Genomic DNA, 27199 nt, shown 5'->3' on the forward strand with positions numbered 1-27199 from the left:
AGTATGAATCTCAAGAAGAAACTGACTCTGATGGGGAGGATGAATCAAATATTCACCCAAATGTGGAAGCAAGGTGAGGCCTAGGATGGTGACCTCTTGCAGTTCATCCGAAAGTGAAGATCGACCAAGTGAGTCCGAATCTGATAGAAACAAAAATCAAAAACTTGGTAAGAAGAAAACGAGACATAAGCGTCAACGCTATCGAGCCAATGTACGCACTGCAATAAACAAGGAAAGATCCACTACAGAATGGCTTAGTTATGTAGGAGCCATTGATACTCATCGGAAGTTGATAATTGGGGACAATACCTCCAAAGTGTCATGTGGTGTATTCTGCAATCTCATGACATCGCCCAATTAGAAATTGATGAGAAGCCAAAACTAAGTCGTACTGCAAGGAGGCGGCAAAACCAAGAGTTGGCTCAGCAGCAAAAGGAAGTGGAATTGAAAGAAAAAAGCCTGGCACAACAAGAACCAGTAGACTTACACCCTGCACCCGAGCATTTCAAATCATTCACCATAGGGGAACGTAAAGTGGTCTACACAAAAGCCCAATGAACGCCTACCCAATGGGAGTAGCGGTGTCTACGATGGCCCTGCGGCGGTAGTTAAGGAGATAGACCTAGCAGATCCAGGTGAGGAGTCTAAGCCAGTTTTTATTGCTCAAGACCTCACCAAGGCGGAAGAAGCTGCACTTACGAAGCTTCTTAAAGAATTCAAGGACATATTTGCTTGGACATATCATGATATGAAGGGTGTTCCACCCTCGGTGGTACAACACACGATTTCAATGATTAGCACTACTAAACCAGTCCAGCAATGTCCCTACCCAATGAATCCTAAGTACGCAAAGATTGTACAAGAGGAAATTGAAAAGCTTGTAAAATGTGGATTCATATACCCTATTGAGCACTCAGAATGGGTTTCTCCGATAGTCATCGTACCAAAGAAGAATGGGAAACTCAGAGTGTGCGTTGATCTCAAAAAGGTTAATGCAGCCCCCACCAGAAGGGATCATTACCCCTTGCCATATTCTGAACATGTGCTTGAAAGAGTAGCGAGCAAAGAGGCATATAGCTTTTTAGATGGGTACTCGGGTTACAATCAGATCACAATTGCAGTCGAGGACCAAGCTAAAACAGCATTTATCACGGAGTTTGGAGTGTAACACCCAGCCATTTGAAAATACAACCGATCGTGAGTTGTAGTTTTGAGAGACCAAAAAAATCCTTTAAAAACAATCCAAATCTAGCACCAAAAGAATCTTTGACGTGCCCAATAAAGTAGAACTTTAAAAAGAGACTTTTTTGCTTAACTTAAAACAAACTTGCAAGTGATTCATTCGCTAAATTAAAAATTTGCCAAATTTTCCACTATTTGATGTCTAAGTACAAGCCTATCCCTACAAAATCTTAGAATATTTCAAACAAAAAAACATGACACAAAAGTTGCATTAGAGACTCACAACAAAGAGCTTCACTTTGAATACAAAATTATTGCTATCGTTACTAGAAAGCAAAATATAACTACTTTTATCGCACAACTTCAATGTCATGATTAAATTAATCTTCATTGATTAAAAAAACAAGTCTTATTATGAGACAATTCCTATAAATGCTTCAATAGAGACAACATTTGACTAATTTTTTGAACCAATCTCAAAACGCAAGCTCCTCAAAAAGATTTGTAATGCTAGTTTTGAATACAAACAAATGTTCAAAACACTCTCAAAACCTAGAAATCCTTGAACACCCCCAATGAGGATTTAAATACCAAAAATTGTTTGAAACTACAAGTGTCTAAATCTATTCTAGCATAGGAAATTCCTCCTCTTCATGACTAACTTCTTCATCAGTTTGCTCGCGTCCTACAATGAGTGGTGTTGACTCCGTAAGAGGAATATCAATATCCACAGTATGTGGATCTTCATAAGGCTCAAGATCTGCAAACTGCATTTCATCAATCAAGTCCAAAGGGAGGCTGAGGTTCTCCAGATGCATCCACCACTCTTGGGTTTGCTGCCATGTTTTTCATTCCAACCTCTTGAAACTCGTCCGACAATTCTTTCATTGCAGTGACTCGTTGTTGAATAAAACAAACTTGAACTGGATCTAGCTCAATAGCAACAACATTCCTTCCTTTTTAAGAGCACTAATAGTGGTGGTTGTTCCTAAGAAAAAAAGAATCAACATGGTAAAACTCACTTAAATGAGCAATATAAAATATGTAATAAGTTAAGGTTGCATGATTACCTGTCCCCGCAAAAAGATCCATGATCCACTCTCCTTTTAAAGATAGAAGCTCAATTAAATCCATCATCAAAAGTTGTGGTTTTTGATAAGGATTCATGATCTCATTTGAATCACCAGAAAGATCCCTGAGCTTTCGACACACGCCTGGTCTATCAAAAATATTTGTTCGGTTAGGTTTCGAAGCAAAATTAAAATTTCCTTTACTGTTTGGACCCGCAGGAGACCAGAAACCAATGGTAGCAAACTCGGCAGCAAAAGAAAGTCTGTCAAGCTTTTAGCCTTTGATGTTAGGCTTTGTCCTACAAAAGAAAAAGTTAGCCTTTGATGTTAGGATTTGTCCTACAGAAGAAACAGTTAGGCTTTAACTTAAGCTTTTGTAACTTGCAAAAGAATGCTTGAAATTTAACATACCATGATGGACCGTTTGATTGTCAACGAATGCTTTCTCTGCAGAGCAGAGATTTGATCATGAGCATGAAAAATTACCAGTGCCCATGATTCAGCCGTTGTGACCTTTTTGAAAGCATCAATGACTCTTTTATATGAACTTACACCATACTTTACTTCATCGTGTATTGAGTGTGGTGCCTTAAATCCATACTAAGCATCAGCAAATGGCTAAAGTAAAATGTTGTGCAGTCACAAACGATTCCATGTTCTCTACTTTGCCTTCATGAACAAAATATTGAACTGGTTCTGCAGACACATCATCAGAAATGAAAATATTTGCCTCTTGAATGGTCTCCAAAGTTTGTGCCTCTTCTAATCTCTTCCGCTCTGCCCTTGCGCGACTCAAATGTTGCTCAAACTCTTGAGGAATGCTCTTTATGGGAGCACGAGGTGCTCGAGACTTGTTAAAATGAAAATAAGTAAACATTAAATATATTCTAGAATACACATACAAAAATCAAAATCAATTTTTTAAAATATTTGATCTAAATTTTTACAAAACCTTCAAAAACACTTAAATTAAAAAAAATCTATTCAAATATGTAGTTTACTTACTTCATTTTTGAAAAGATAAATGAAACGCTCTAAGGAGCTTGGCTGACTAGTGATGGGATGAAACATTTGAACCTCGTTCCAATCCTTGCAATTAAGTTTTTCAATCATGATTCTTTGCATGTACAAGAAAGTCTTTTGCCTGTTTCACAAAAACACAAAATAAAAAAACAACTTTACATGAAATAAAATAAGTAAATTTAAAAAGAAGAATTAGCAACGTACTGTTCTAATTCCTTTGCCATTTCATCGAGTGTCAAAGAACCTCCTTTCACTCGTGCCAAGATGGGTATGATAATATTTTTCTCGCGTATTCCTTGCATTGCTCGCCAATTCGTGATACGCATTTCTTCAGGAATTGGCTTCAAAGTGTCCTCATTCCCTGTTCCTTTGCCCTTTTGACTTCCAGGTGGGAGCTTTACTTTTTGCCCTTTGATTTTACCTTCCTCCCAAAGCTTGAAAATGTCTTCTTGTAGATCCCATATCTCTCCATCACGAAAGGCTAACTGAAAGAAATTGTCATGACCTCGAACATTTGTTTTTCCAGAGCGTCCAGCTTTGCTTGACTTCTTTGTGACAAGACCAACTTGCTCACAAAGCTTGATTTTGAAAGCTTCATCAACTTTATGACCTTGCTGAATATGATTGATCCACTCGTTGTGAAAAAATCTTATCTTTTGTAAGAAAGACATGGATAGTCGCATCTCGGAATCAATGTTGTGATCAAGGGCAATTAGCTTTGCATCATCATCACCTAACCCAGCATAGACCCATGCTAGGACTATCTTATAGCTCTCTACATGAGGATACTCAGCACATAACTCTTTTTTAGCAATGAGAGAGTGAGTTCCCCCCAAGACAAAGTATTTGTATTGATTGATTTTTGATCTCTCAAAACTCTCTTTCTTAACACAAGAAGACTTATCCACAAGAACAAGAAGGGGTAAAACATTTGTTGTTGGTTTCTCCTTCATCATTACTTTAAGATTACTCACATGTCCAGGGACAATGGTTCGAACTTCTAGTGGTCTCTTATTTGAAACAGGATCTAATGGAGGACGTTCTATATTAGACACTAGTAAAATTAAGGGTCTCTCATCAACCATATGAAACTTTTTGGCTTTATTTCTTATGGTATTAAGACCAAAAGATTCTGAAGGATCAGACTTTGGAGCTCCAGGTCCAGAAAGCAAAGTATCACTCACATCTTGAGACTTTGACCCAGAAGTCTCTTCAAGAACTTCAACATCTTCTTCTGAGTCATCTATGTCTGTACCTTCATTCTCTTCATAATCAGAATCATCAGTGGAGTGGTTCGAATTGTACAAATTATCATGATGCTCTTGAAATGCTTCAGAAAAAGACTACAAAAAAAGAAAAAGAAAAAGTCATTCTAAGTAGAAGAGGATTTTAAGACTTGATAGAGTGAACTTAAAAGTAAGAACCAAAGAGTAACTTATGCAAAAGTAAGAACACTTTAACCATTTCTTTGTATACTAGAATACATGGTAAACTCATTAAACCAGACATAAAAAGTAAGCCAAACTTCCTTCTTGCTAAAATTCATTCAAACTAAACAAAACAAACTTCTTGTATACTAGAATGCATTCTAGCATATGCTAGAGCAGACAAACTTCTTGTATACTAGAATACATACAAACTAGACTTGACTAGACCTCTAAGTGTTTCAAGATATGAGCTAGAAAGACAAGAATTAAATAGACTAAAAAACAAAGAATGGTTCTCAATGTATTCTAGAATACACAAAGATAAGAAGTTTTTTGAACTATGTGTATACTAGAATACATACAAACTAGACTAGACAAACTTCATGTTTATTAGAATACATGCAAACTAGAGTTGACTTGACCTCTACGTATTCCAATATATGAGTTTGAAAGACATGACTCAAACAAACTTAAAAAAGAATAACAGTTCTCTACATATTCTAGAATACACAAAGATAAGAAATTTTTTTAACACTAATGAAAAAAAGGTCGAGAGAAAGATATCCATACCCGTTTGCGAGTAATCATTGCATCTCTAAACTCTTGCTGGGTAGAAACAGGATTCATCTCTTCAAGCCGAAAATTAGCAGAGAAAACTCTAACTGCAAGAAACTTTCCTTTGTTGTTGTCTACCAGATGATGAATGATCCCATGAGATATACTTTCTTTGACTTCAACAATGCGACCATAAGTTAAATACTTTGTATTTTTAGAGTCTCCTTTTTCTTCCGTAATAGAAAGGAAAGGTGTGTTTGGCTCAACGATTGTCTTGTGCTTACCTACCATGCCAAATTGAATTGTCCAAGCAAATCCTTCTCGTGCTTTACCTCTTGCACTACTCCAAAGAGTTGTAGCTTCCATGCTTGAAGACTTTTTTTGCTGATGTTGAGTTAAAGGTGTGGTTCCTTGAGATGATGGAGGAAGTCCATGAGTAGCTAAAACCATTCTGCTTGATGGTGGTTGATCTTGTAACTCTGGAAACTGGTGAGCTGCTAAAAGTTGTCTTCTTGGCTCACTTGGATGTCTATCAGGGTTTGGAAGAGTCACAGTCACTCGAGGTGCTTGAAAGTGAGGACTAACTGGGCCAGGTTGAGATCGAGAAGGTGTCAAGACTCCTGAACGTCCTGAGCCACCCACACAGGGATAGATGCAGTTGCTTGATTACTTTTCTTTTGCTTCTTAGAAGTTCGAGCATCACGTATTGGTGAGGCCATCTTAAACCTAAACAAGACAATAAAAAATCATTATCTCATTGCTAAGATAAACAAATAGAGATAAAATCATATTTTTCAAAAATATGATTTGTTAAATGAAACAACATTTAAGATTAGTAAACGTGTATGTAGGGCAAACAAACGAGAAAGACAAAAAGTGAAAGAGAACAATTAGACATAGAGAGAAAGAGAGAGAGAGAGTGTGTGTTAACCTCCATGCAAGAACGGGCCTAGATGTGTAAGCAAACATGAGATAGGAATGTAAGAGAGAGAGCTTCTCAGCACACTAGAGAAAAAGAGGGAGAGAGAGATGTATTCTAGAATACAACATGTTGTTTCCTCCAAAGATGTGTTTTGTAATTGAATTTCAATAAATGACTTTCTAGAGCTGTGTATTCCAGAATACAACTCACAAGAAGCTTCTAACCACAATACACAGATATAAAAGAGAGGAGAAAGCACTAAGAGATGAATAGATCAAACCCAAAACAATTAGGATCCTTTGTATCATCAAAGTACTTACAGAACCTCTTTCTTGAACACAATTTGAGAAAAATTTACCCCCAAAATCTATCTTCTGCTACGTTTCTCTGATGGAGATTCTGACCGCTCCATTGGCTTCAAAAGGGGGGTAAAACCCCAGGACACCTGATTGAAATACTTGCAGGTCGCTCCTCCTTCGTTTTTTATATTAAAACTACAGTTTGCTGTTTTTTTGCCGCGCGCGCGCAATGTGAACTCAAGAGCTTTTGCTTTATCCCAAAATCTATCTTCTGCTACGTTGCTCTGATGGAGATTCTGACCGTTCCGTTGGCTTCAAAAGGGGGGTAAAACTCCAAGACACTTGGTTGAAATACTCCCGGGCTGCTCCTCCTCTGTTTTTTATGTGAAAACTACAGTTTGCTGTTTTTTAGTCGCGCGCGCGACGCGAACTCGAGAGCTTTTGCTTTCTTTGCATGTCTTCTAAAATTAGATAAAAAGTAAATCTTTTTTGCATGAAGGTCTATTCTAATGGTTTACATTGAGTTTGGTTTACAGTAGAACACAGCTTGCCGAAGCCGTGTATTCTGGAATACAACTCAAGTGAAGAGAGAAGTTGTATTCCAGAATACAACTTGATGAAGATGTGTATTTTGGAATACAACTCAAGTGTAAAAAAAAGTTGTATTCCAGAATACAGCTTATTGAAGCTCTGTATTCTAGAATACAACTCAAGTGTAGAGAGAAGTTGTATTCCAGTATACAACTTGCTGAAGCTGTGTATTCTGGAATACAACTCAAGTGCAAAAAGAAGTTGCATTCTAGAATACAGCTTGTTGAAACTGTGTATTCTGGAATACAGTCTCAAGTATAGAGAAGTTGTATTCTAGAATACAACTTGTTGAAATTGTGTATTCTGGAATACAATCTCAAGTACAGAGAAAAAATATATTTTTGAATACAGCTTGTAAAAGCTTCATATTCTGGAATACAACTCAAGTGTTGAGAGAAGCTGTATTTCAAAATACAACTTGTACAAGCAATGGATTCTGGAATACAATCTCAAAGTGCATAAGTGTTAAATTTTTAAAAATGTGACTTCAAGCTTTGTATTCTAGAATACAAACTACTGAATACACAAGAAACATGGCAACTTATCGATTTTTGTGTTGTATTCCAGAATACAACACAAGAATTAGCTTTTTTAAAAATGAAGTCATTATAATTTTTAAAAATTATTGATTAAATCTTTATTTTATAAAATATTATTTTTTCAACCTCTTTTTTTCTTAATTTACGTATGAAATCTTCGTTTTGATATTTTTGTGTATTTAAAAGACAAACAATTCTTTCAAAAAAATACCTTTTTGAAAAAAGTCTATTTTTGAAATCACTTACCTCCTTAGATAATATTTTTGTTTTTCTTCCTAGCCATAATTTCCTCGTAGCAAACTTTGAACCAAATGACAATGAAAGAAAAATTCAAAATTGTAACAAATAACAAAGTAATCAAGAAAATGCATACCTTATAGAATTAAACTCAAGAAAAATGCTCCAAATTAAAAAAAATGCTCTTGTGGCTCTCTTAGCGGCAGACCCTTGGAATGTGTCTCTAAAAAGGACTTCCTCTCATCTTTTAAGTCCCATCTTTTATAATAATTAATAAATTTTAATATTTATATTAATATTATTATTTTTGAATCTAAGCATTAAAAGTAAGTTATTTGGATTTGAGATTACACTCCACTTTGTAGCTTAGACCATTGTTTTTTAGAGAAACTTAGAGGTTTGAAGTTCCTAGTCATGGCAGGGCAACAAAAGTCTCTCTCAAGCTCATTTTGCTCTTTTCAAGTGCCTGTATCCGTACTCACTCCTAAAAGTCTGAGCCAATCTATCAGTGAGATGATGATGTTACAAGCCCACTATTTGCTAATTTATCAAATTCTGATACCGATGTTCCAGTTTCTCCATCATTAGTTCAGCCTATTCGTGTGGAGACAACCACTCCCTTGAGAAGAAAAGATAAGTTTTTGCATCGCAATGCATTGAGAGAGGCATGTAGGATGTATTGTTGTAAAAAAAACTGCTTGAGGACACTTGGATTCATAAAAATTAAGCAGGAACGTGAAAACTTCTTTGCTTTAAAACGTGCTCAACAAAATACAGCATTACATGGTTTTTTATTAAGGTCGGGAGAGAAGATAAAATATACAGTTTCTGGCACGATTGTGTGTCGAAAGTGTTTTTTTCAAGTGTTTTGTTTAAGCAATCAGCGGATGCAAAAGATCTTAAAGCAGTTGCAATGGGTGGAAGAAGATTCACGGTACTCATTTAGTACACGTGAGACTCCTCAGCTATGTTTTCTCAAGAGCTGGATGGAACGATTTGTCACTTACAATGGTGAGCGCATGCCAAATTCAAAATTCACCCATTTGCCTGATAATTTTACAAAGGTAGAAGTTTACAACCTCTACGTGGAAACGTTGAAAGGAAGAAACATGTCATCTCTTTCATTTACTTCATTTCTTAGAGTTTGGAAACAATATTTTGCTGATGTGAAAATTCCCAAGAAAACTAGAATGGGGATTTGTCAAATTTGTGCAGAGCTCAAAGCCAAAAGAGATGTTGCAAAGACATTTGAAGAAAAAGGTATGTTTGATTTATGTTTTTTGTACGTTTTAATTTATGAATGAGAATTCCAAGTGGTATAATTTAAACTAGCTTTACATTGTTTTGAGTTTTCAGGTCCTATTCTACAAGCACTTAAAGCTCATCGAGAACAACAAAGTACAGAGCGTCAAAAGCTAGCAAAGCATCGAAAGAAGTGCCTTGAGCAGAAAGAAATGTATTTGGGATTAGTCATAGATGGAATGGATCAAAAGAAGACATTGATACCCCATTTTATGCGTGCTCCAAAGAATTTGAAGGAAGAGAATTTCATACAACTACACGTTGTTGGAGCCCTCATCTTTAATGGCATCATGACGTCAAAAGTTTTTATAAACTTTCCAAATTTACACAACGACCCTAACTTGACCATCACCATAATTCAGAAAATAGTAAGTGAATGGCAAGGAGAATTACCTAGCACACTTTATGTGCAGCTAGATAATACGGCAAGGGAAAACAAAAATCAAATAGTGCTTGCTTATTTGAGTATGTTGGTGCAGCAGAAAGTTTTCAAAAAGGTCAAACTTGGATTTTTGTTGGTGGGTCACACTCATGATCAAATTGATCAGATTTTTAGTAGGTTTTCAGTCAAACTTGCTAAGAAAAGTGCATTTGACCTTCCAGAGGTGTGCATAATTCTTAAAGAAGCTTATGATCCTACGCCAGAAATTCATGTTTTGAAAGGCACCTATGATTTTAGAGAGTTTGCAACAGGTGGAGGTTTTGCAAGCCCTGCATTCGCTCAGCTTAATGACCATAGTTTCCAACATCAATTCAAAATAAAAGAAAAAGAAGCTGAAACACGTTTGTGGTGTAAGAAGTACTCTAACTCAGAGGCATGGCATCCTCAGGATGGTTTGAAGTTTTTACTCAGTGTACCAGAAGAACGACAAATTCTTCAAGCAGCAAAAATGCTTTTGGCATCAAGCATTGAAGCAGCAAAAGCTCAAAAAGAAAAGCGAGCCATCAATTATCAGCAATGTTTGATAGAAATTAAAGAGACCATACAATCAGCACATGTGTATTTTCCAGCTTGCTCACTTGGATGGTGGAATACATTTTTTCATGAGCAAGAAATCTTGATTGAGGAAGTTCAAAGCAATTCAAGATCACTGATAAATCTGGAGCCCTTTCTTTGGAGAGTACAAGAACTTGAAGACCGTGATGATAATATTCAAATGCTAAATCAACAAACAGAATTGCCTGAAGAATTGCAAACATTGGTGCATGTGGGGAGACTCGCGAAGCGTATGTTGGTGCTAGAAGGACTAGTCAACGACGACTGCAAGAGAAGGAAATGTGGGAAGGAAATATTGAGGAGCTCACTGTAGGTGCAATGATTGCAGTGTTAGCAACAGATGATGAAAGCGGATGTCCTTTTTGGTTGGCAAAGGTACTTAAAGTCCTTGAGGAAAATGGAAAAGTAAGCTCAATTGAGGTCCACTGGTACAAGGTCAATGGAGATGATGCATTATCAGGAAAATATTATCCAGAGATGATTCGAGTAAATAAAAAGGAAAAGAAAGCAAATCGTAGTCAACGTCACGTGGATAGCCTAAGCATGGAGGATGTGGAAGTTCTTGTTTATGGTTTTACCTTGAAAAAGTCGGGTCATCTACGAGAACAAACCAAAAAAATTCTTCTGGAGAAAGTCAAAGATTTAACACGAGAGGCATAAGACCTCTCATTGTAACCAATTTTGTGGACATTATTATTTTATTGCAAATTGAGTATTTTTTTCTCAAAAAATGTGTGATTTTATGAGCAGCTCTATCATCTTTCAAAGTATTGAAGTGTAAAACTTGCACTTTTTAACAGTTTTTTTTAGGTTTTTAGGAGCTCGTACTCTTTTTAGTTTAAAAAATAGTGTTTTTTGAGATATTTTAGCATTTTCCAAAATGGGTTGTATTTTTTATGGTTTAGTTGTACTTTCAAATGGCTGGATGTTGTGTTTGCCTTTCGCGTCATGGCCTTTGGCTTGACCAATGCACCTGCAACATTCCAACGATTGATAAACACTGCCTTTAAGGAATATCTAAGGGACTTCTGTGAAGCTTTCTTAGATGATCTTTGTGTTCATTCCTCTTGGGATGAGCACTTGATGTGTTTACGAAAAATATTTGAAAGGTGTAGATTATATTGCATCTCCTTGAATCCTTTCAAATGCCAATTCTGGGTTAAACACGGAGTTATCTTAGGGCATATAGTGTCCAAAAATGGGATTTCCACGGACGAGAGTAAAATCAAGGTCATTCTGGAATTGCCACCACCCACCAACTACAAGGGAGTCCAACGCTTTATGGGCCACGTTGGTTATTATCGAAGGTTTATTCTATTCTTCGCCGAGATAGCTCGACCATTGTATAAGCTTCTCATCGAGTTTATTTGGACCGAAGAATGTGACCGTGCCTATGAGCTATTAAAGAAGGCCTTGGCGAGTGCTCCAATCTTGAGAATGCCTAACTGGGATTTACTCTTCCATTTGCATATTGATGCATCAAACTTTGCTATTGGGTGTGTGTTAACTCAACCTGGAGAACACAAGCTAGACTACCCCATTAGCTTTGCCAGTCGTTCGCCAGTTGAACGATGCTGAGATGAACTACACCACTATGGAGCGAGAAGGGTTGGCAATGAAGAATCACACGATGGCTATTGATTCTTCTTGAGTTTGATTTCACTGTTGTTGTGAGACCTGGCAAAAAACATGTTATGGCTGATCATTTGTCTCGCATACCTAATGGTGAGGCTCCTACGGGGGTTGATGATGACTTACCGGACACTTCCCTGTTCATGGTGGAGACAATGCCTGAATGGAGTGAGAAGATTGTTAACTTTTTGGTTAATGGCTTTCCACCCAAGGAGCTTCGTAAAGATCTAGCCCGAAAGCTAATCAAAGAATGCGAACCCTATTGCCTAATAGCCGGGACTCTTTATAAAAGAGGAAAGGATGACGTTCTTAGGCGTTGTGCCCGAGAGGATGAGTATCTATACATTTTGCAAGAGGCACATATGGGCGTAGCCGGTGGTCACTTCTCAAGAGACTTAACTACGCGAAAGATCTTACAATCAGGGAGATGCATCACTCTTTGTGAAGGGTTGCGATGAATGCCAACGATACAAGAAACCCCAACGGAAAGATCAGATGCCCCTACATCCAATCAAAGTAAACCAACCATTTGAAAAGTGGGGTTTAGACTTTGTAGGTCCAATTAGCCCAGCGGTCCGAAACACACAATCTCGCTATATTATTGTGGCCACTGACTATATGACCAAATGGGCCGAAGCGAAAGCGACACGTAAGGCAGATGCAAGGACAATAGCCAAGTTCCTCTTTGAAAATATAATCACACGATTCAGTTCTCCTTTTGAACTTGTGAGCGACAATGGTATGCATTTTATAAATGAAGTGATTAAGGAGCTCACAACAAATTTCATGATATCCCATCATAAATCTACTCCTTACGCAAGCGAATGGCTAAGCTGAGAGTACAAACAAGACATTAATCTCTGTTTTGACAAAGACAGTTGAAGCTCATCGCACGGATTGGGATCTAAAGCTCACGACAGCTTTATGGGCCTATCGTACTGCGTACAAAGTGGCTATTAATTGCACACCATTCAAAATGGTATATGGCCAAGAAGCAGTCATGCCGTGGGAATTTGTCATTCCTAGTCTTCGTGTTGCAACTCAAGAGGGTTGGGATGGTAATCCCTTAGCACAGCATTTATATATCCTTGAGCGGCTAAATGAAGAAAGACAATTGGCTGTGTACAATGCCCTTGTGGAGAAGGATAGAAGGAAAAAATGGTTTGATCGCCACCTAAAGGACAAGGACATCAAGGTTGGGGATAAAGTCCTGATGTATGGAGTACGAAACGAAAAGAAGAAGCTCAAATATGCTGGTAAGGGACCGTATAGAGTATGTGAAATTACCCCACAAGGTACCATCAGAGTGGAGACTCTCGACGGCATTGAAACCATTGGATTCCTTAATGGGAGTAAATTCAAAAGATACTATGACCCCCTGAGCCAAGAGGAGTTACATGCAATCCATCAAAAGAAGGCAGCTAAAGAACAAGCTGAGCTTAAAAAGATACAAGCGAGAGTCGAAGCCAAAGAACATCAACAGCGTGCTAGGCGCCAACGAGAAGCCAACTTGAGAATTACGCAAGTATTTTTCGAGGAGGCAGAGGAGGATTCACCGGAATCTGACCCACCTCTAAGATACCCAATTGAGTTACAGAGTGCAATTATTGGATACAGGAGCTCAACACAATTTGCTATCATATGGCGTGTGGTGTCAACTTGGAAAACCACCTTTATCCAAGAGTGCTATCCAAGTTCAAGGTATCAACAAGAAGAAAACCCTTGTCTCAGGAATTCTGCACACTCCGGTTGCCTATGACAAGGGGATTGTAATTCAAAGCTTTTTGGTTATGCCTGCTGGTACCATGGAAGGCACTCTAAACTTAGGGCATAAATGGATGATGGCCACCAAGTGCAATATCGATTGGGCAACCAGACGAGTCACAACGCAAGAACCAACACTAGGTCTGACCGCTCAAAATCTTGCTCCTAAGCCATCGACTCTGGACAAAATGCTGGATAATGAAAAATCACCAAGTCCAGTAGCAAAACCATCTTTGATTGTTTGCCACCCCTCTAACGCTTCAACGCCAAGAGTGGAAACATGCAGGGTGGTCTCTAAAGCTCCGCTTACTATGCCAAAAAACACATACAAATGGGTTCCAAAAGCTTCGTTAATAGCTACTTCCCCTGCTCAATCTCGTCCAGCCACCAAGAAGCCTCGTAAAAGGAAAGCGGACCCGAGAAAGGGCAATGTAACATCGCGATGGATCCCTAAAAAATTATTAGTAGCCCAAGGGTACTATGAGGGGAATGACCAGATTTGGGTCCCTAAACATAAGCTGAATCCCTCTACATCACCTGTAAAACCTTGCAAACCAATTGTTGCCACCCCAATGACAATTCAAGACCGTGGTAAGGGAAAGGTAACAGAGTGCTCTGCACCACTTCTTCCAGAGTTAGTTTGGATTCCCAAACGATATCGATCAATGCCACCTAGCTCAGGAAGGGGGGAGCTACATGAAGCTTCTAGCTCCTCATGCCAGGCACGCATTGATATAGAAGTGTCTACATGCTCTACACCTACTCTTGTCAACACCCAACAAAAAATCGATGAGTCTACGTCTCCCCTTGTAATAGTATCGTCGGAAACCATTTCCTCCATTCGTCAATGGGAGCGTACACTACCATCTCTACAATTGGATGTGGCCACAAGGGTCATAAAAAGCTATCTACCCACATCACAACCTATGACCCGCTGGACAAATTGGTTTCAAGAGGCGACAACATCATTGCAAATAATATGATCTACCCAAGGAAAGGGGGAGCATGTACTCACACTCAACATTCTAGTGCTTCCTCCTTAACCTTCTCCCTTGACCATGTAATTGCCAAATTCAAGGGGATGTATATATATGGCTTCATACAAAAAAAAAAATAAAAGGAGCAAGAGCACAAAAAGAGGATAAATATCCGTATACAATCAAGAACTAGATTGACCTGTCACATAAACCTACTGATGCTGTATCTGTGTTTGCAGATATGGCAGATGCACGATCATCATACACTTCATCCACTCCTACCTTTGATGAGAGGTATCATCTGTACCTTTCTTAGATATTTCACATGTGCTATCCTGTAATTGAAACTGAATGGGATCATATAGATGTACTAGCCAGAGAGGAAAATGTTGAGGAATTAGAATGGCTAATTCGCCTATTGACCATGGCTGACCCCTACTCCGTAGAGGAAATATCCCCGATAGCCCAATGCTTCCTTTTCCACAAGATGACTATCCTCGCATGGTTACATTCTTGATGAGTTTATGTGGATGGGAAAATGAAAAGGAAATATCTGACGATGATGAATGGACGGATGAAACTCATGGCACTACTGAGGTTGACTTCATTTATTTGGATGATGCGGATAGAGGTTTAGCCTTAGGGCTAGAGCCAGGACTCTACAACATCCTCTTACTGTATCCTCAGTAGTAGTGTGGTGACTGGTAGGTAGGTTAGTGTTTTCAAGTTTTTTCTAGTTTGAATTCCTTAAACGAGTCTTTAATTTTTCACACTAATGTGCCTCTCGAGGTATAGTGCTTGTTAGTTGATTGTACAGGTTGAAAAGTTCGAGGTGGGTTTGCTTCCAAGTCCTGAGATAGCCGCGACGTTCATCAAAATATATCTACATCAAATTGCAAGCTGTCTCGTCAAATCAAGGAGATCTCCAATTTCAGGTGTAATTCTTCCATGCCCACTCTCTTTAATTTTTTACTGTTCAATTAATTGCATGAACTATAATGCATGACCACATGGAAATTGTCAATGTACTACTTAGTTTTTGAAGTTGCCTGGTGTGAATCATTAATGAGTTTAACCTTATTGGATATATTCTTGAGAATGCATGCAGTCTTTAGTTAACCTTGGAATACGATTGTCTTAGGTCTAGGATAAAACCATCTTAATGTTTGACACCTGGCTGTGTGTGTGTTGACCTCTAGGACATAGCTTTTACCCCTTGTCGAAAGGATGTAAGAACACATTTTCGTTCACGAGCGAAGATCAAAAGAAATTTCAAATTTTTTTTAAAAAAAAAGAGCCTATAATAAATGGCAATGCAAGTCTATGATGTGCTTTAATGTTGGCCTATCGCCTTATTGATACTTGGTAGGCGAGGAGTATTCTACTCCAGACCGATGCCTTGGTTGGTAGGGGGTAGCCTTGCCTAAGGTGAACTAATAGATTCCTGGATAATGCCTTGTGTTAAACATGGTACCAGGATCGATGTTAGTTTTGCTTTAGGAAGGTCGCCATTGTGTGTAAAAATTGTCACGTGCATTAAAAAAAATAAAGGCAAAAGGCTTATGTAACTCTGATGTTTCTTGTGTCCCTAGGCTCGTGGTATTAACTTGTTCTTAGAGTAGACACAATGTGGTCATTTGTTTATTTATTAAGCTGGTTATTTTCCTTGGCTTAGGCCAGTTATAAACCATGATTAACCTTTGACACCTTGCTAACTCTTGATTTACTTTCAATAATTTTAATCTCCTGTTAATTTGCTACACTAGCTCATTCATGTGACCCTTAAACTAAGTTCTCATAGCAACATCCATTGTGGTCTAACATGCTTGAATTTATACACTTTATATCTTTTGAATTCCAGCATACTTTCACTCTACTTCCCTGTTTTGCAGACGGTCTACCACAACAACCCTCTCGAGCTTACCATACCATAGCTTCCGAGGACGGAATCTACATCAAGAAGGGGGGCATGTTATGACGGACATTCAGACGTACTATGTTTTACGTCATTAATTTAAATATTTTGAGTCATGGGCCGGGCTTGTCGGCACCATATGTTAAGGATGAAGGGATTGGGTGATCGTTGATGAGAGGCGCACCTTGAATATCAGTAGGATAAGGGTTAGGATCGGCCGGCCATGTATGGGCGCCTAAGTGTGAACGGCCAAGTCACCTATAAGAGTCAAATGTAACCCTAAAATCCTCATTCTCATGTGTTGTGAATACAAGAGTGCTCTTGCCTTATCTCTTTGGTTTCCTTCTCCTGCGTGTGAGAGAGAGAGAGAGAGAGAGAGTGAGAGAGCGATTGAGCACTGTGTAGCGGCACGGCGGCGGCGGAGAGGCGGTAGAGCGGTGACGACGGCACTACGACGCGGGAATCCTTCAAGGCGGCGGTTGAGCGGTGAGTGACACACCCTTTGCATTCTGTTTGAGCTTCCTTCCCTGGTTGTATTCTTGCAACCATTCGTGGCTCGCATACGGTGTTCGGCAAGTCCCCAGCTACGACCTGTGCGGTAAAAGCGCACAGCAGAGAATTACCTCTATCACATGGTGTGGTTCTGCTATGCTACTTCACACATTCTAGTTCATGCTTTATGATTCACATACTCTGTTGCACATAGTATTTTGTGATGCTAATGGGGCTGTTTCACACATTCCCTTGCTATGACTGTGGGTGGGCCGGTTTGATGCTACAACATGGACATTCTCTGCCTTGCAGGATCATACTTGTAGAATTTTTTCTTATTGCTTGTAGTATTTCATACTGTTTAGGCTAACTATTTCATACTGTTTAGGCTAACTATTGCTTGTAGTATTTCAGACTGTTTAGGCTAACTATTACCTCCAGTAGTAGCTGGCCTTTTTGATAATATGATTGCTGCTTATCTTGGACTAGCCCGTATCGCTCCTAAACATGAGTGGCTTGATACTATTGGTTTTTGAATTTACTGTTGAAATTTGTTTATCTACCAAGTGTCCTTGATTAGGTTAAGTGCTCACCCGTTTTGGCCAAGTGCCCTTTTAATATACTAAAGCTCTACTCGGATTTGGTCTATGCCCGAAATTACAATGCCGACTCCCTTTAAAAAAAATATAAGGGACATTTCATTTAGGGATGATTGATTGTGGGGGCGAGGAGGGATTCCAACCCCCGACACTGTGGTTCATAGCCACGTGCTCTAATCCCTTGAGCTACAGGTCCCCGCCTCCACTGGATCCGTTCTAGGAACCACTTTTTTGAAATAGACTGGAATAGAACCAACTTTTCTTATCAGGGGGTAACTATGCTAAAATTGCCAAGTGCTCATCTTTTAACAAAATGTTGAAACTAGCTTTGTTGCAGAGCCTATTGATACACACGTAACTATGATGTTTTGAGTTTTCCAAATTACTTCTTGCATAGATTGTTTACACTCTCATACATGGTAGGTACTCACTCAGATTTTATAATGTTACACAATTCAATTCTTTGTTTTGACAGATTCACTTTTACTTTACCAAAAAGATAAAATTTTATAATTCTAGACTAGTTTGGATGATCTTAAGTCTAAACAATAAAAAAAAACTTTTCTAAACTTTGTAAAGACTAGGGTAACTTTGCATCAATTAAAGATTTACCTCAATAGGCAAATTTTGTATAGAATAGAAAAGTTCTTATTTCCTTTGTAATTAGGAAACAATCATCTGTATATTCTATAGGTACATATTAAGATTTTTTGACCAAACAGGGTTGGAATTAGGATTCAGATTTTCTCTACAAAGATTTTGAATCTACAGACAAATAGTTCCGATAAAGTGAGTAAGATGGGTTTGGCTTAGATTGATAAAAGAGAAATCTTAATTCTGATAATGGTATTCTCTCAATGCTTTTGGTCTAATTAATGGCTGCATTGATTGGGTATAGCTTGCTTTCTTGATACAACTTGTGTTGTGAATTTCTTTACTATATAGAGACCTATGACATGTGTAGTGTTGAGTGACATTGATGACAAGTGGTTGAGTCCCTTGACACCTATAAGACACATCCACCAGACTAACACTTTTGTTTGTCTATTTGTATGGATGCAGGTAATAGGACTCACCTTCTCTGGATTGCATGTGTGAAAAAGGGTTTCTCTGCCACCACCGAGGATCTGCCTCGGCTTGTTGGGTTTTTTTTCTCTCACTAGATCTAAATCTCATCGTCGTAAAGTATTACTTGAGACACTCACTGCTCCAAAAACATGATGTATTACACAGATGATGAAATATATCATGTTTCCATTCATATCTTGAGTATAGAGTGTCTTTTGAATTTGGTATTCAGCTCTAGGGTATTGTATTATGTTTAAAACGAAAACACACACTCTAGCTATAGGGGCTACTCTCTTTGGAGATAGTCCAAATACTCATACTCAAACTCTTTATACCTTAGCCGTATACAATTCTCGCTATCATTGTGCTTTTAGCCGATAGTCTTAAAGATTGAATTGTATGCTAATTAAGGTTGGAGCTTGGCTCACAGCCTAGGTTGGCTGGTTTTAGGGAGTCTAGCTTCAATAGTACCTTTCTTTCGACTAATACTCTGTTTTATGTCTCATAGATTTTACCCCTTTTCAGAGGGTCAAAGATTCCTCCTGACCATTCACCGTCAAAGGCCTGTCAGCATGTTTTGGCATGCATCAAGCAATTCTTGCTATCACCGTGCCTCTAACCGATAGTCATAAAGATAGAATTGCTTGTCTAAATTGAGGTTGCAGCTTGACTCATAGCCATACTGCCTTTGGTGGGCTCGATATAGGTCTAACTTCAAAAATACTCTTTCCCTTCTCTGTTTTTTAATGGTTTACATGCAGGTCATCACTGCATTTACCTGGCAACATAGCCAGTGGATTCCAACTGGAATATATATGTATGGCAAACATTGCCTAATAGCCTAACTAAGGCTATATGTGTTCTAGTGGCTTCCAATTGGAATATATATGTATGGCAAAGATTGCGAAAGAGCCTAACTAAGGCTTCCCAGTCTACTCAGTCTTCACACATCAATATCTTTTCGTGGGCAATAGGCTATCCACGCAAGTGGTAGCCTATCGCTCCACTTGTGTGGAGCCTATGCCCGAGTCAGGTATATTTCTCTTAACTTATACAATTTTGCTACCTAATTTTTCTAAACTAAGGGTTTTTATTGGACCCTTGAATTTTCTAACCTGTTTCTCATAGAATTTTGGGAACTTCTGGGTAGTGTTGAACATGTTCTTTAACCCAATATTGGGTCACTTAATGACTAAAGGCTAGAATTTCTCTTTCATTCAATTTCTGGTATGAGCCGAGATTTCTTCTTAGCTTCTCTTGGATTCACATCTGGAGACCATAAACAAGTTTGGCTTTTTCATTGCTATAACACACACACACACACACACACACACACACACACACAATACACACATCATACCTGTCTCATAATGCCAAATCTTTTTTATTTATTGCTTGGGATAACCTTTTTACTTTAATGTGCGCACTAGGCTATATACTTTGACTTGGAGGAGTCCCAAAATATAACTTATTGGTTAACACAATTCGAGTAACTTTATTTTTATCATATTAAACCTAACTCTGGCTCTACAATGAGGAGATGGGTAACACTACATAGAGAAGATGATGGCGCCCTTTTTGCTTTTGCACTGCTCTATTTAAGGCTCCACTATATGCCTGCAATGATGAGAGGCCACATGGGCAGCTGATGCATGAAGATGCCTCGACTGAGGATTTGCTCTATAAATCAAGACAAGTTTGGGGTGAGTGGTGCACACTCACTAGTTTGCTTGTGTATTGCTTACTCAGGTCCCTCACTTAGCCTTTTGGGTATGTTTTGTGATCGGTGCGCCTTCCTCAAATGTGCAATGTATATTTGAATTTCTATTTTTACCTAATATGGTTGCACAATGTCTTTAATTTGGATAATGGAGCTCTATTATAAAACCCTTTGCTTTTCACTAATGATTACATAGCACATAAGAGATAATTGCTTGTGGAATGCATTACTTGTATAGACTACATGCCGTTATCTGATCTCATCAGAATGGTTACACATCTGAACCTGTGGCTTATGTACTAAATAATCTACTTGGCTTCATGATGTGTGGTAAACCCTGGCTTACTACTTGGGGCAGATAGGGTCTGAATAATAGTATGCTGTAGGTATTGTTAACATAGGAGCTCTGTATTAGGGACTTTATTTGCTTTCATCTCTTTGGGATAGATGTCCTTTGGTCTTTCACTTCTAATGATTAATGGGTAATACGTGTCCACAAGACATTGACCTAGATATTGCTTGGGAAAATCCTACAGAGGTATTTTTACCAGTAGACTTATTTCTTTTGTTGACGTGAGGGTACCGTGCATATTGAATAGGGTTTGTGGATTTGTAGGTTGCTGTGTAGCTCTAGAGGATTCTCTTGATTACATGTAGAAGGTTTTGATATGCTGCTTCACACATTCTGAGATGTTCATCGGTATGATTCATATACTATGATGCACATATTATGATATGCTGCTACTAGTGCACTTTCACACATCCTCTAGCTATGATTCTAAGAGGTCTTGTCTGTTGCTTTAGCATGCATACTTTTTGAATTGCAGGCTCAGACTGTTAAACTATTTTGTGCAGCTTATATGCTTAGAAAAGGAATTTTTTTGCAGCTTATATGCTTTCAAAAACAGATTGTTTGAATATTGGCTGTAGTAGCTACCCTTTTTAGAATGCTAGCCAGCATTGTTCCTTGTGGAGATATTATGCCATGAGTCTTACTACTCATGTCATAGGTTGACCCAATTGGAGGTACCCTGTATATTATCAGTGTTTCGAGCATTACTAGTTTTCTATGTGTAGAGAATTAGCTCTATCACCTGGTGTGGTTCTTCTATGCTGCTTTCACACATTCTAGTTTATGCTGTATGATTCACATACTCTGTTGCACATAGTATGTTGTGATGCTAATGGGGCTATTTCACACATTCCTTGACTGTGGGTGGGCCAGTTTGATGCTATAACATGGACATTCTCTGCCTTTGCAGGATCATACTTGTAGAATTTTTTCTTATTCCTTGTAGTATCTCAGACTATTTAGGCTAACTATTGCCTCCAGTAGTAGCTGGCCTTTTTGATAATAGGATTGCTGCTTATCTTGGACTAGCCAGTATTGCTCCTAAACATGAGTGGCTTGATACTATTGGTTTTTGAATTTACTGTTGAAATTCGTTTATCTGCAAGTGTCCTTGATTGGGCTAAGTGCTCACCCTTTTTGGCCAAGTGCCCTTTTTCATATACTAAAGCTCTACTCGGATTGGGTCTATGCCCGAAATTACATGCCAACTCCCTTAAAACAAAATATAAGGGACATTTCATCTAGGGATGATTGATTGTGGGTGAGGAGGTATTCCAACCCCCGACACCGTGGTTCGTAGCCACGTGCTCTAATCCCCTAAGCTATAGGTCCCCACCTCCACTGGATCCGTTCCAAGAACCACTTTTTTGAAATAGACTGGAATAGAACCATCTTTTCTTATCAGAAGGTAACTATGCTAAAATTGCCAAGTGCTCATCTTTTAACAAAATGTTGAAACTAGCTTTGTTGCAGAGCCTATTGATACACACGTAGCTCTGATGTTTTTAGTTTTCCAAATTACTTCTTGCATAGATTGTTTACACTCTGGTACATGGTAGGTACTCACTCAGATTTTATAATGTTACACAATTCAATTCTCTGTTTTGACAAATTCACTTTTACTTTACCAAAAAGATAAAATTTTATAATTCTAGACTAGTTTGGATGATCTTAAATCTAAACAATAAAAAAAACTTTTCTAAAACTGAATGAAATAATCTGAATAATAAGCTTATAGGGAACTTTGTAAAGACTAGGGTAACTTTGCATCAATTAAAGATTCCCCTCAATAGGCAAATTTTGTATAGAATGGAAAAGTTCTTATTTTCTTTGTAATTAGGAAACAATCATATGTACATTCTACAGGTACATATTAAGATTTTTTGACCAAACAGGGTTGGAATTAGGATTTGAATATTTCTACAAAGATTCTAAATCTACAAATAGCTCTGATATAGTGAGTAAGATGGGTTTGGCTTAGACTGATAAGAGAGCAATCTTAATTCTGATAATGGTATTCTCTCAATGCTCTTGGTCTAATCAATGGTTGCATTGATTGGGTACAGCTTGCTTTCTTGATATAGCTTGTGTTGTGAATTTCTTTACCATATAGAGACCTATGACGTGTAGTGTTGAGTGACATTGATGACACGTGGTTGAGTCCCCTGACACCTGCAAGACACATCCAGACTAACACTTTTGTTTGTCTATTTTTATGGATGCAGGTAACAGGACTTACCTTTGAAAAGATGAAGGGGGGAAGAGAGCTTGAGCTCTTGCAAGCACACACACACACACTCACAAAACCCTAATAGAGAACACACAAGGTGAGAGGCTGAAAATCTTCTTCTTCTCTACTCAACACTCAACACACCATATACAAGAATAAGGGTACACATAATATGAAAGGTACTCAACCAATACATACACGGGTTCTCTATAGTGTGAACCCGACTAAATGAGTTGGCGCTATAACTATGCCAGTCTCTAGAATGGCACACAGCCTGTCATCCCACTCGCCGCATATCACCCAAGATCTCACCAACCATGCCAGTGGTGTAAGTGTGGGGCCTATCCCCCAGGCGGGTCATCAGTGTCCACCGCCTCACTAGACGAGCTCGATATCTCAACACTCCCCCTCGAGCTCATCTCCATCTCATGTACACCAAGCGTAGCTTTGAATCTGCGGAGCTTCTGTACTGTCAGCTACCTGATCCTCTGTGCTGACATAAACAAGGTCAAGGTCTCCTGCCAAGACCTTCTCTCTGACGAAATGGTAGTGAACCTCTATGTGCTTCATATACGAGCATGAAAGACTGGGTTCCTGGCACTGTATACTGCTAATGTTGTCACAGAAAATGACAACTTGTCTATCCATTGATAGACCCAAATCTGCAAGTAGCTTTCTCAACCAAGCTACCTCACATGCTGCCATAGTAGCTCCTCTGTACTAGGCCTCTGTACTGGATAGAGCAACCGTAGGCTGCTTCTTGCTGCTCCAATTCACAGCAGCACTCCCCAAAGAAAACATGAAGCCACTGGTAGATCTTCTGTCTGAGATACTACCAGCCCAATCAGCATCTGTGTACCCATGTACACATATCTCTGTCCCAGTCTCATAGAATAGTCCACAATGCAAAGTAGACCTCACATACCTCAGTACGCATAATGCGGTTTTCATGGAACGTGCATAAACTGACTCACCAACCCAACAGCATAGCTCAAATCTTGTCTGGTGATCGTCATGTAGATCAAACTTCCTACTATGCGCCTGTACATAGTAGGATCCTCCAAGATCTCTCCTGAATCTGCACTCAACTTGCCATTCTGATCCAATGGCATAGAAATAGGCTTACAGCCTGTCATACCATTCTTGGACAACATGTCCAAGCCATACTGTCTCTGCAGTAATCCAATACCATGTGGTGACCGAATCACCTCAATGCCCAAGAAATATCTGAGCTCCCCCAGATCCTTCATCTCAAACTTCTGTCTAAGCAAGATCTTTACTTCAAAGATCTCTGCATCATGGTCCCCCGTAATGATCAAGTCATCTACATAGATGACAACAAGCACAACCCCTCTATCACCATGTCTCACATACAGTGAGAAATCTGCATTGGCTACATGAAAGCCAATAGTGACAAGATATTCAGAAATCTTGTCAGACCATGCTCTTGGTGCTTGCTTTAAGCCATATAAGGCTTTCTTTAACCTGCAAACATGCTCGGGGTGACTCACATCCTCATAACCACAGGTGGCTGCAACATATATACCTTTCTTGCAAATCCCCATGCAAGAATGCATTCTTTACATCCATCTGATGTAAAGACCATTGCTTTGACGCAGCCACTGCTATCACAACTCTCACCGTTGCCATCTTGGCAACTGGGCTGAAAGTTTCCTCATAATCAATCCCATATATCTGCGCATATCCTTTGGCTACCAATCTAGCCTTGTACCTGTTTATGCTTCCATCACTGTTATGTTTAACTTTGTACACCCACTTGCATCCAATGGCTTTCTTGCCTTCAGGCAATTGCACTAAATCCCAGGTTTCATTTCCATATAGTGCATCCATCTCCTCATCCATAGCTTTCTCCCAACACACATTTCCAACAGCCTCATCAATGCATGTGGGCTCTACAATCTGCACAACCTTTGCCATATATGCATAGTGATGTGCCACATAACCATCATATGTAAATCTCTGCACAGGGTTCTTCACTCTCCCTGATCTTCGCAGCTTTTCATTCATGGCTTCCATAGCCTTCTTTACACCAGGTGTTCTCATAGCTGGGATCCCAAGCTCCTCATCAAGGCTCATATCTGAGTCACTAGACTCTCCATCAACATGAGAATGCCCTGCAGAAAAGTCAAGCATACCAAGGGGCTCAACCACTTTCTCTTTTCCTTTATGTGATGTACTAATCACATTTGTAGGACTGGTATTATGATGCAGCCTGCCATTCCATGGTCTATCAAACAGACCCACTAGATGAGGACTCTCCTGGTCCACTCAAAGACTGTGATTGCTGACCTGCATTCTGTGCAACCACACTTCCACTCACATCAGCCCCAACAGCTTCTTTTTCAGCAACATACCAGCTGCTCATCTCATCAAAAACAACATCCCTGCTTACTCTCAACTCACGTGTAGCAGGGTTATAACACCTGTATCCCTTTTGCTCAAGGGAGTATCCAATAAACACACATTTTTAGCTTTCGGATCCAGCTTAGTTCTCAGCTCATCTGGCACATGCACATATGCAATGCATCCAAAGACTTTCAGATGAGACAAATCTAGTTTTCTACCATTAAACCCCTCCTTTGTGGAGTTACATCATGTATGGCTGCAGTCGGAGTCCTGTTCATGATGTATACTGCTGTAGAAACAGCCTCAACCCAATAGCTATGATGTATACTGCTGTAGAAACAGCCTCAACCCAATAGCTATGCGGCATATTTTTCTCTTCCATCAATGCCCGCGCAATCTCAACAATGTGCCTGTTTTTCCGAGTGTATCTGCATGTAAACTGTCTCCGAATACCATTCTTCTTCAAAAATTCAGAGAACTCATTGGAGAAGTATTCTCCCCCTCCATATGACCTTAGGCACTTTACATATTTACCTGTTTGCTTTTCAACCAAAACTCTGAAATTCTAAAAGTGAGTGAACACCTCACTCTTCTCCTTCATGAAATATACCCACACTTTCCTTGTGTGGTCATCAATGAAAGTCACATAATACCTGTAGCCTCCCATAGATATGGTCTTCGTAGGACCCCATACATCTGAATGCACAACATCTAGTGCATTTCTGCTCACATATGTGTTACGTGGAAACACATGCTTTGTTTGCTTCCCAAATTGACATGCTTCACATATTTTTTGCATACCTTCCACTTTAAATTTTGGCAGCCCTGTCACAATTCCTTTTGTCTGCATAAACTTCAATCTTTGCACATTTACATGTCCAATCCGTTTATGCCAAATTCCTGAACCATTTGCAAACATCGCAACACTCATTTCAGGCATGTCTACATTCAACGTAAACATTCTGCCCACTCTGTTGCCTTTTGCAACCAACCTGCACTTGTCTTTAAAGTCTTCAACATAACAACCATCAGGGTTAAACCGAACCTGCAAACCCTGCTCAATCATCTGGCCAACTGAAACTAGATTCTTTGTTATGTTCAGTACATGAAGTACATCTGCAAGGTACTTCACTTTGCCATCCTGCATAGACAATGGCACATCTCCAACGTGGGCAATTGGATGAGCAGTGTCATCCCCTGTTTCCACAAAACCTGGTCTTTCCGGGTTTTTCATCTCCTTGAACCACTTCCCATGACTCATCATGTGGTTCGAAGCGCCTGAATCCACATACCATACATTATCTTTTTGTGCTGCATCAACATTTTCAGACATGGCATTCACGACATGCTGCATAACAAACAACCTTTCATTATCCTCATTATTTCTGCTTGAGGATGCATAGTTGTTTTGCTGCACTTTCCCATTTTGCATGTCAGCTTGCTTCTTATAGCATTCTGCCTGCACATGTCCAAGCTTACCATAATAATAGCATTCACGTGCATCATTATATTGCCTTTGCCAATTTCCACGACCTCTTTGACTCCCCTGCCTTTGAATTTGCCTCTTCCACCTGTGTGTTGTTGTTGTTGTTGATTCTGGGACTGTTGTTGTTTGTTGCTGCTACTGGCCATAATTCTGATTACCTGTTCGGCCACCTCCTTGACCGTGTCCACGGCCTCCTCTACCTCGTTCTCTTCCTGAACTCGTGTAGAAGGCCTGTTGCTCTGAACTGTTTTTGCTTTGTGAAGACTGTTGGTCTTCACCCAAGCTCTTCTCTTCGATAATCAGCATAGACACCAAATCTATAAAGTTGGGAATGTTTTCCCGAGTCTGAATGGACGTCTTGAACGCCTTGTATTGTGGCCCGAGACCACGTAGACAGACTTCCACCTTGTCATCATCATCTACTGACACACCAATAGATGCAAGGGATTCCAC

At 39.2% G+C, this 27199-nt stretch overlaps 1 protein-coding gene across 1 annotated transcript; it reads left to right on the top strand.

Annotated features, from left to right (window-relative positions):
- The first annotated feature begins 8732 nt into the window (after positions 1-8732).
- On the top strand, positions 8733-10060 carry LOC147628109 (uncharacterized). Its single transcript, XM_086814076.1, has 3 exons — positions 8733-9105; positions 9202-9702; positions 9978-10060. The coding sequence occupies exons 1-3, from the start codon at positions 8733-8735 to the stop codon at positions 10058-10060; spliced, it is 957 nt and encodes a 318-aa protein (XP_086670202.1).
- Positions 10061-27199: the final 17139 nt, after the last annotated feature.

The sequence above is a fragment of the Cibotium barometz genome, chromosome 19 (assembly GCF_041138505.1).
Source record: "Cibotium barometz isolate CiBa-2024 chromosome 19, ASM4113850v1, whole genome shotgun sequence".
Taxonomy (NCBI): Eukaryota; Viridiplantae; Streptophyta; class Polypodiopsida; order Cyatheales; family Cibotiaceae; genus Cibotium; species Cibotium barometz.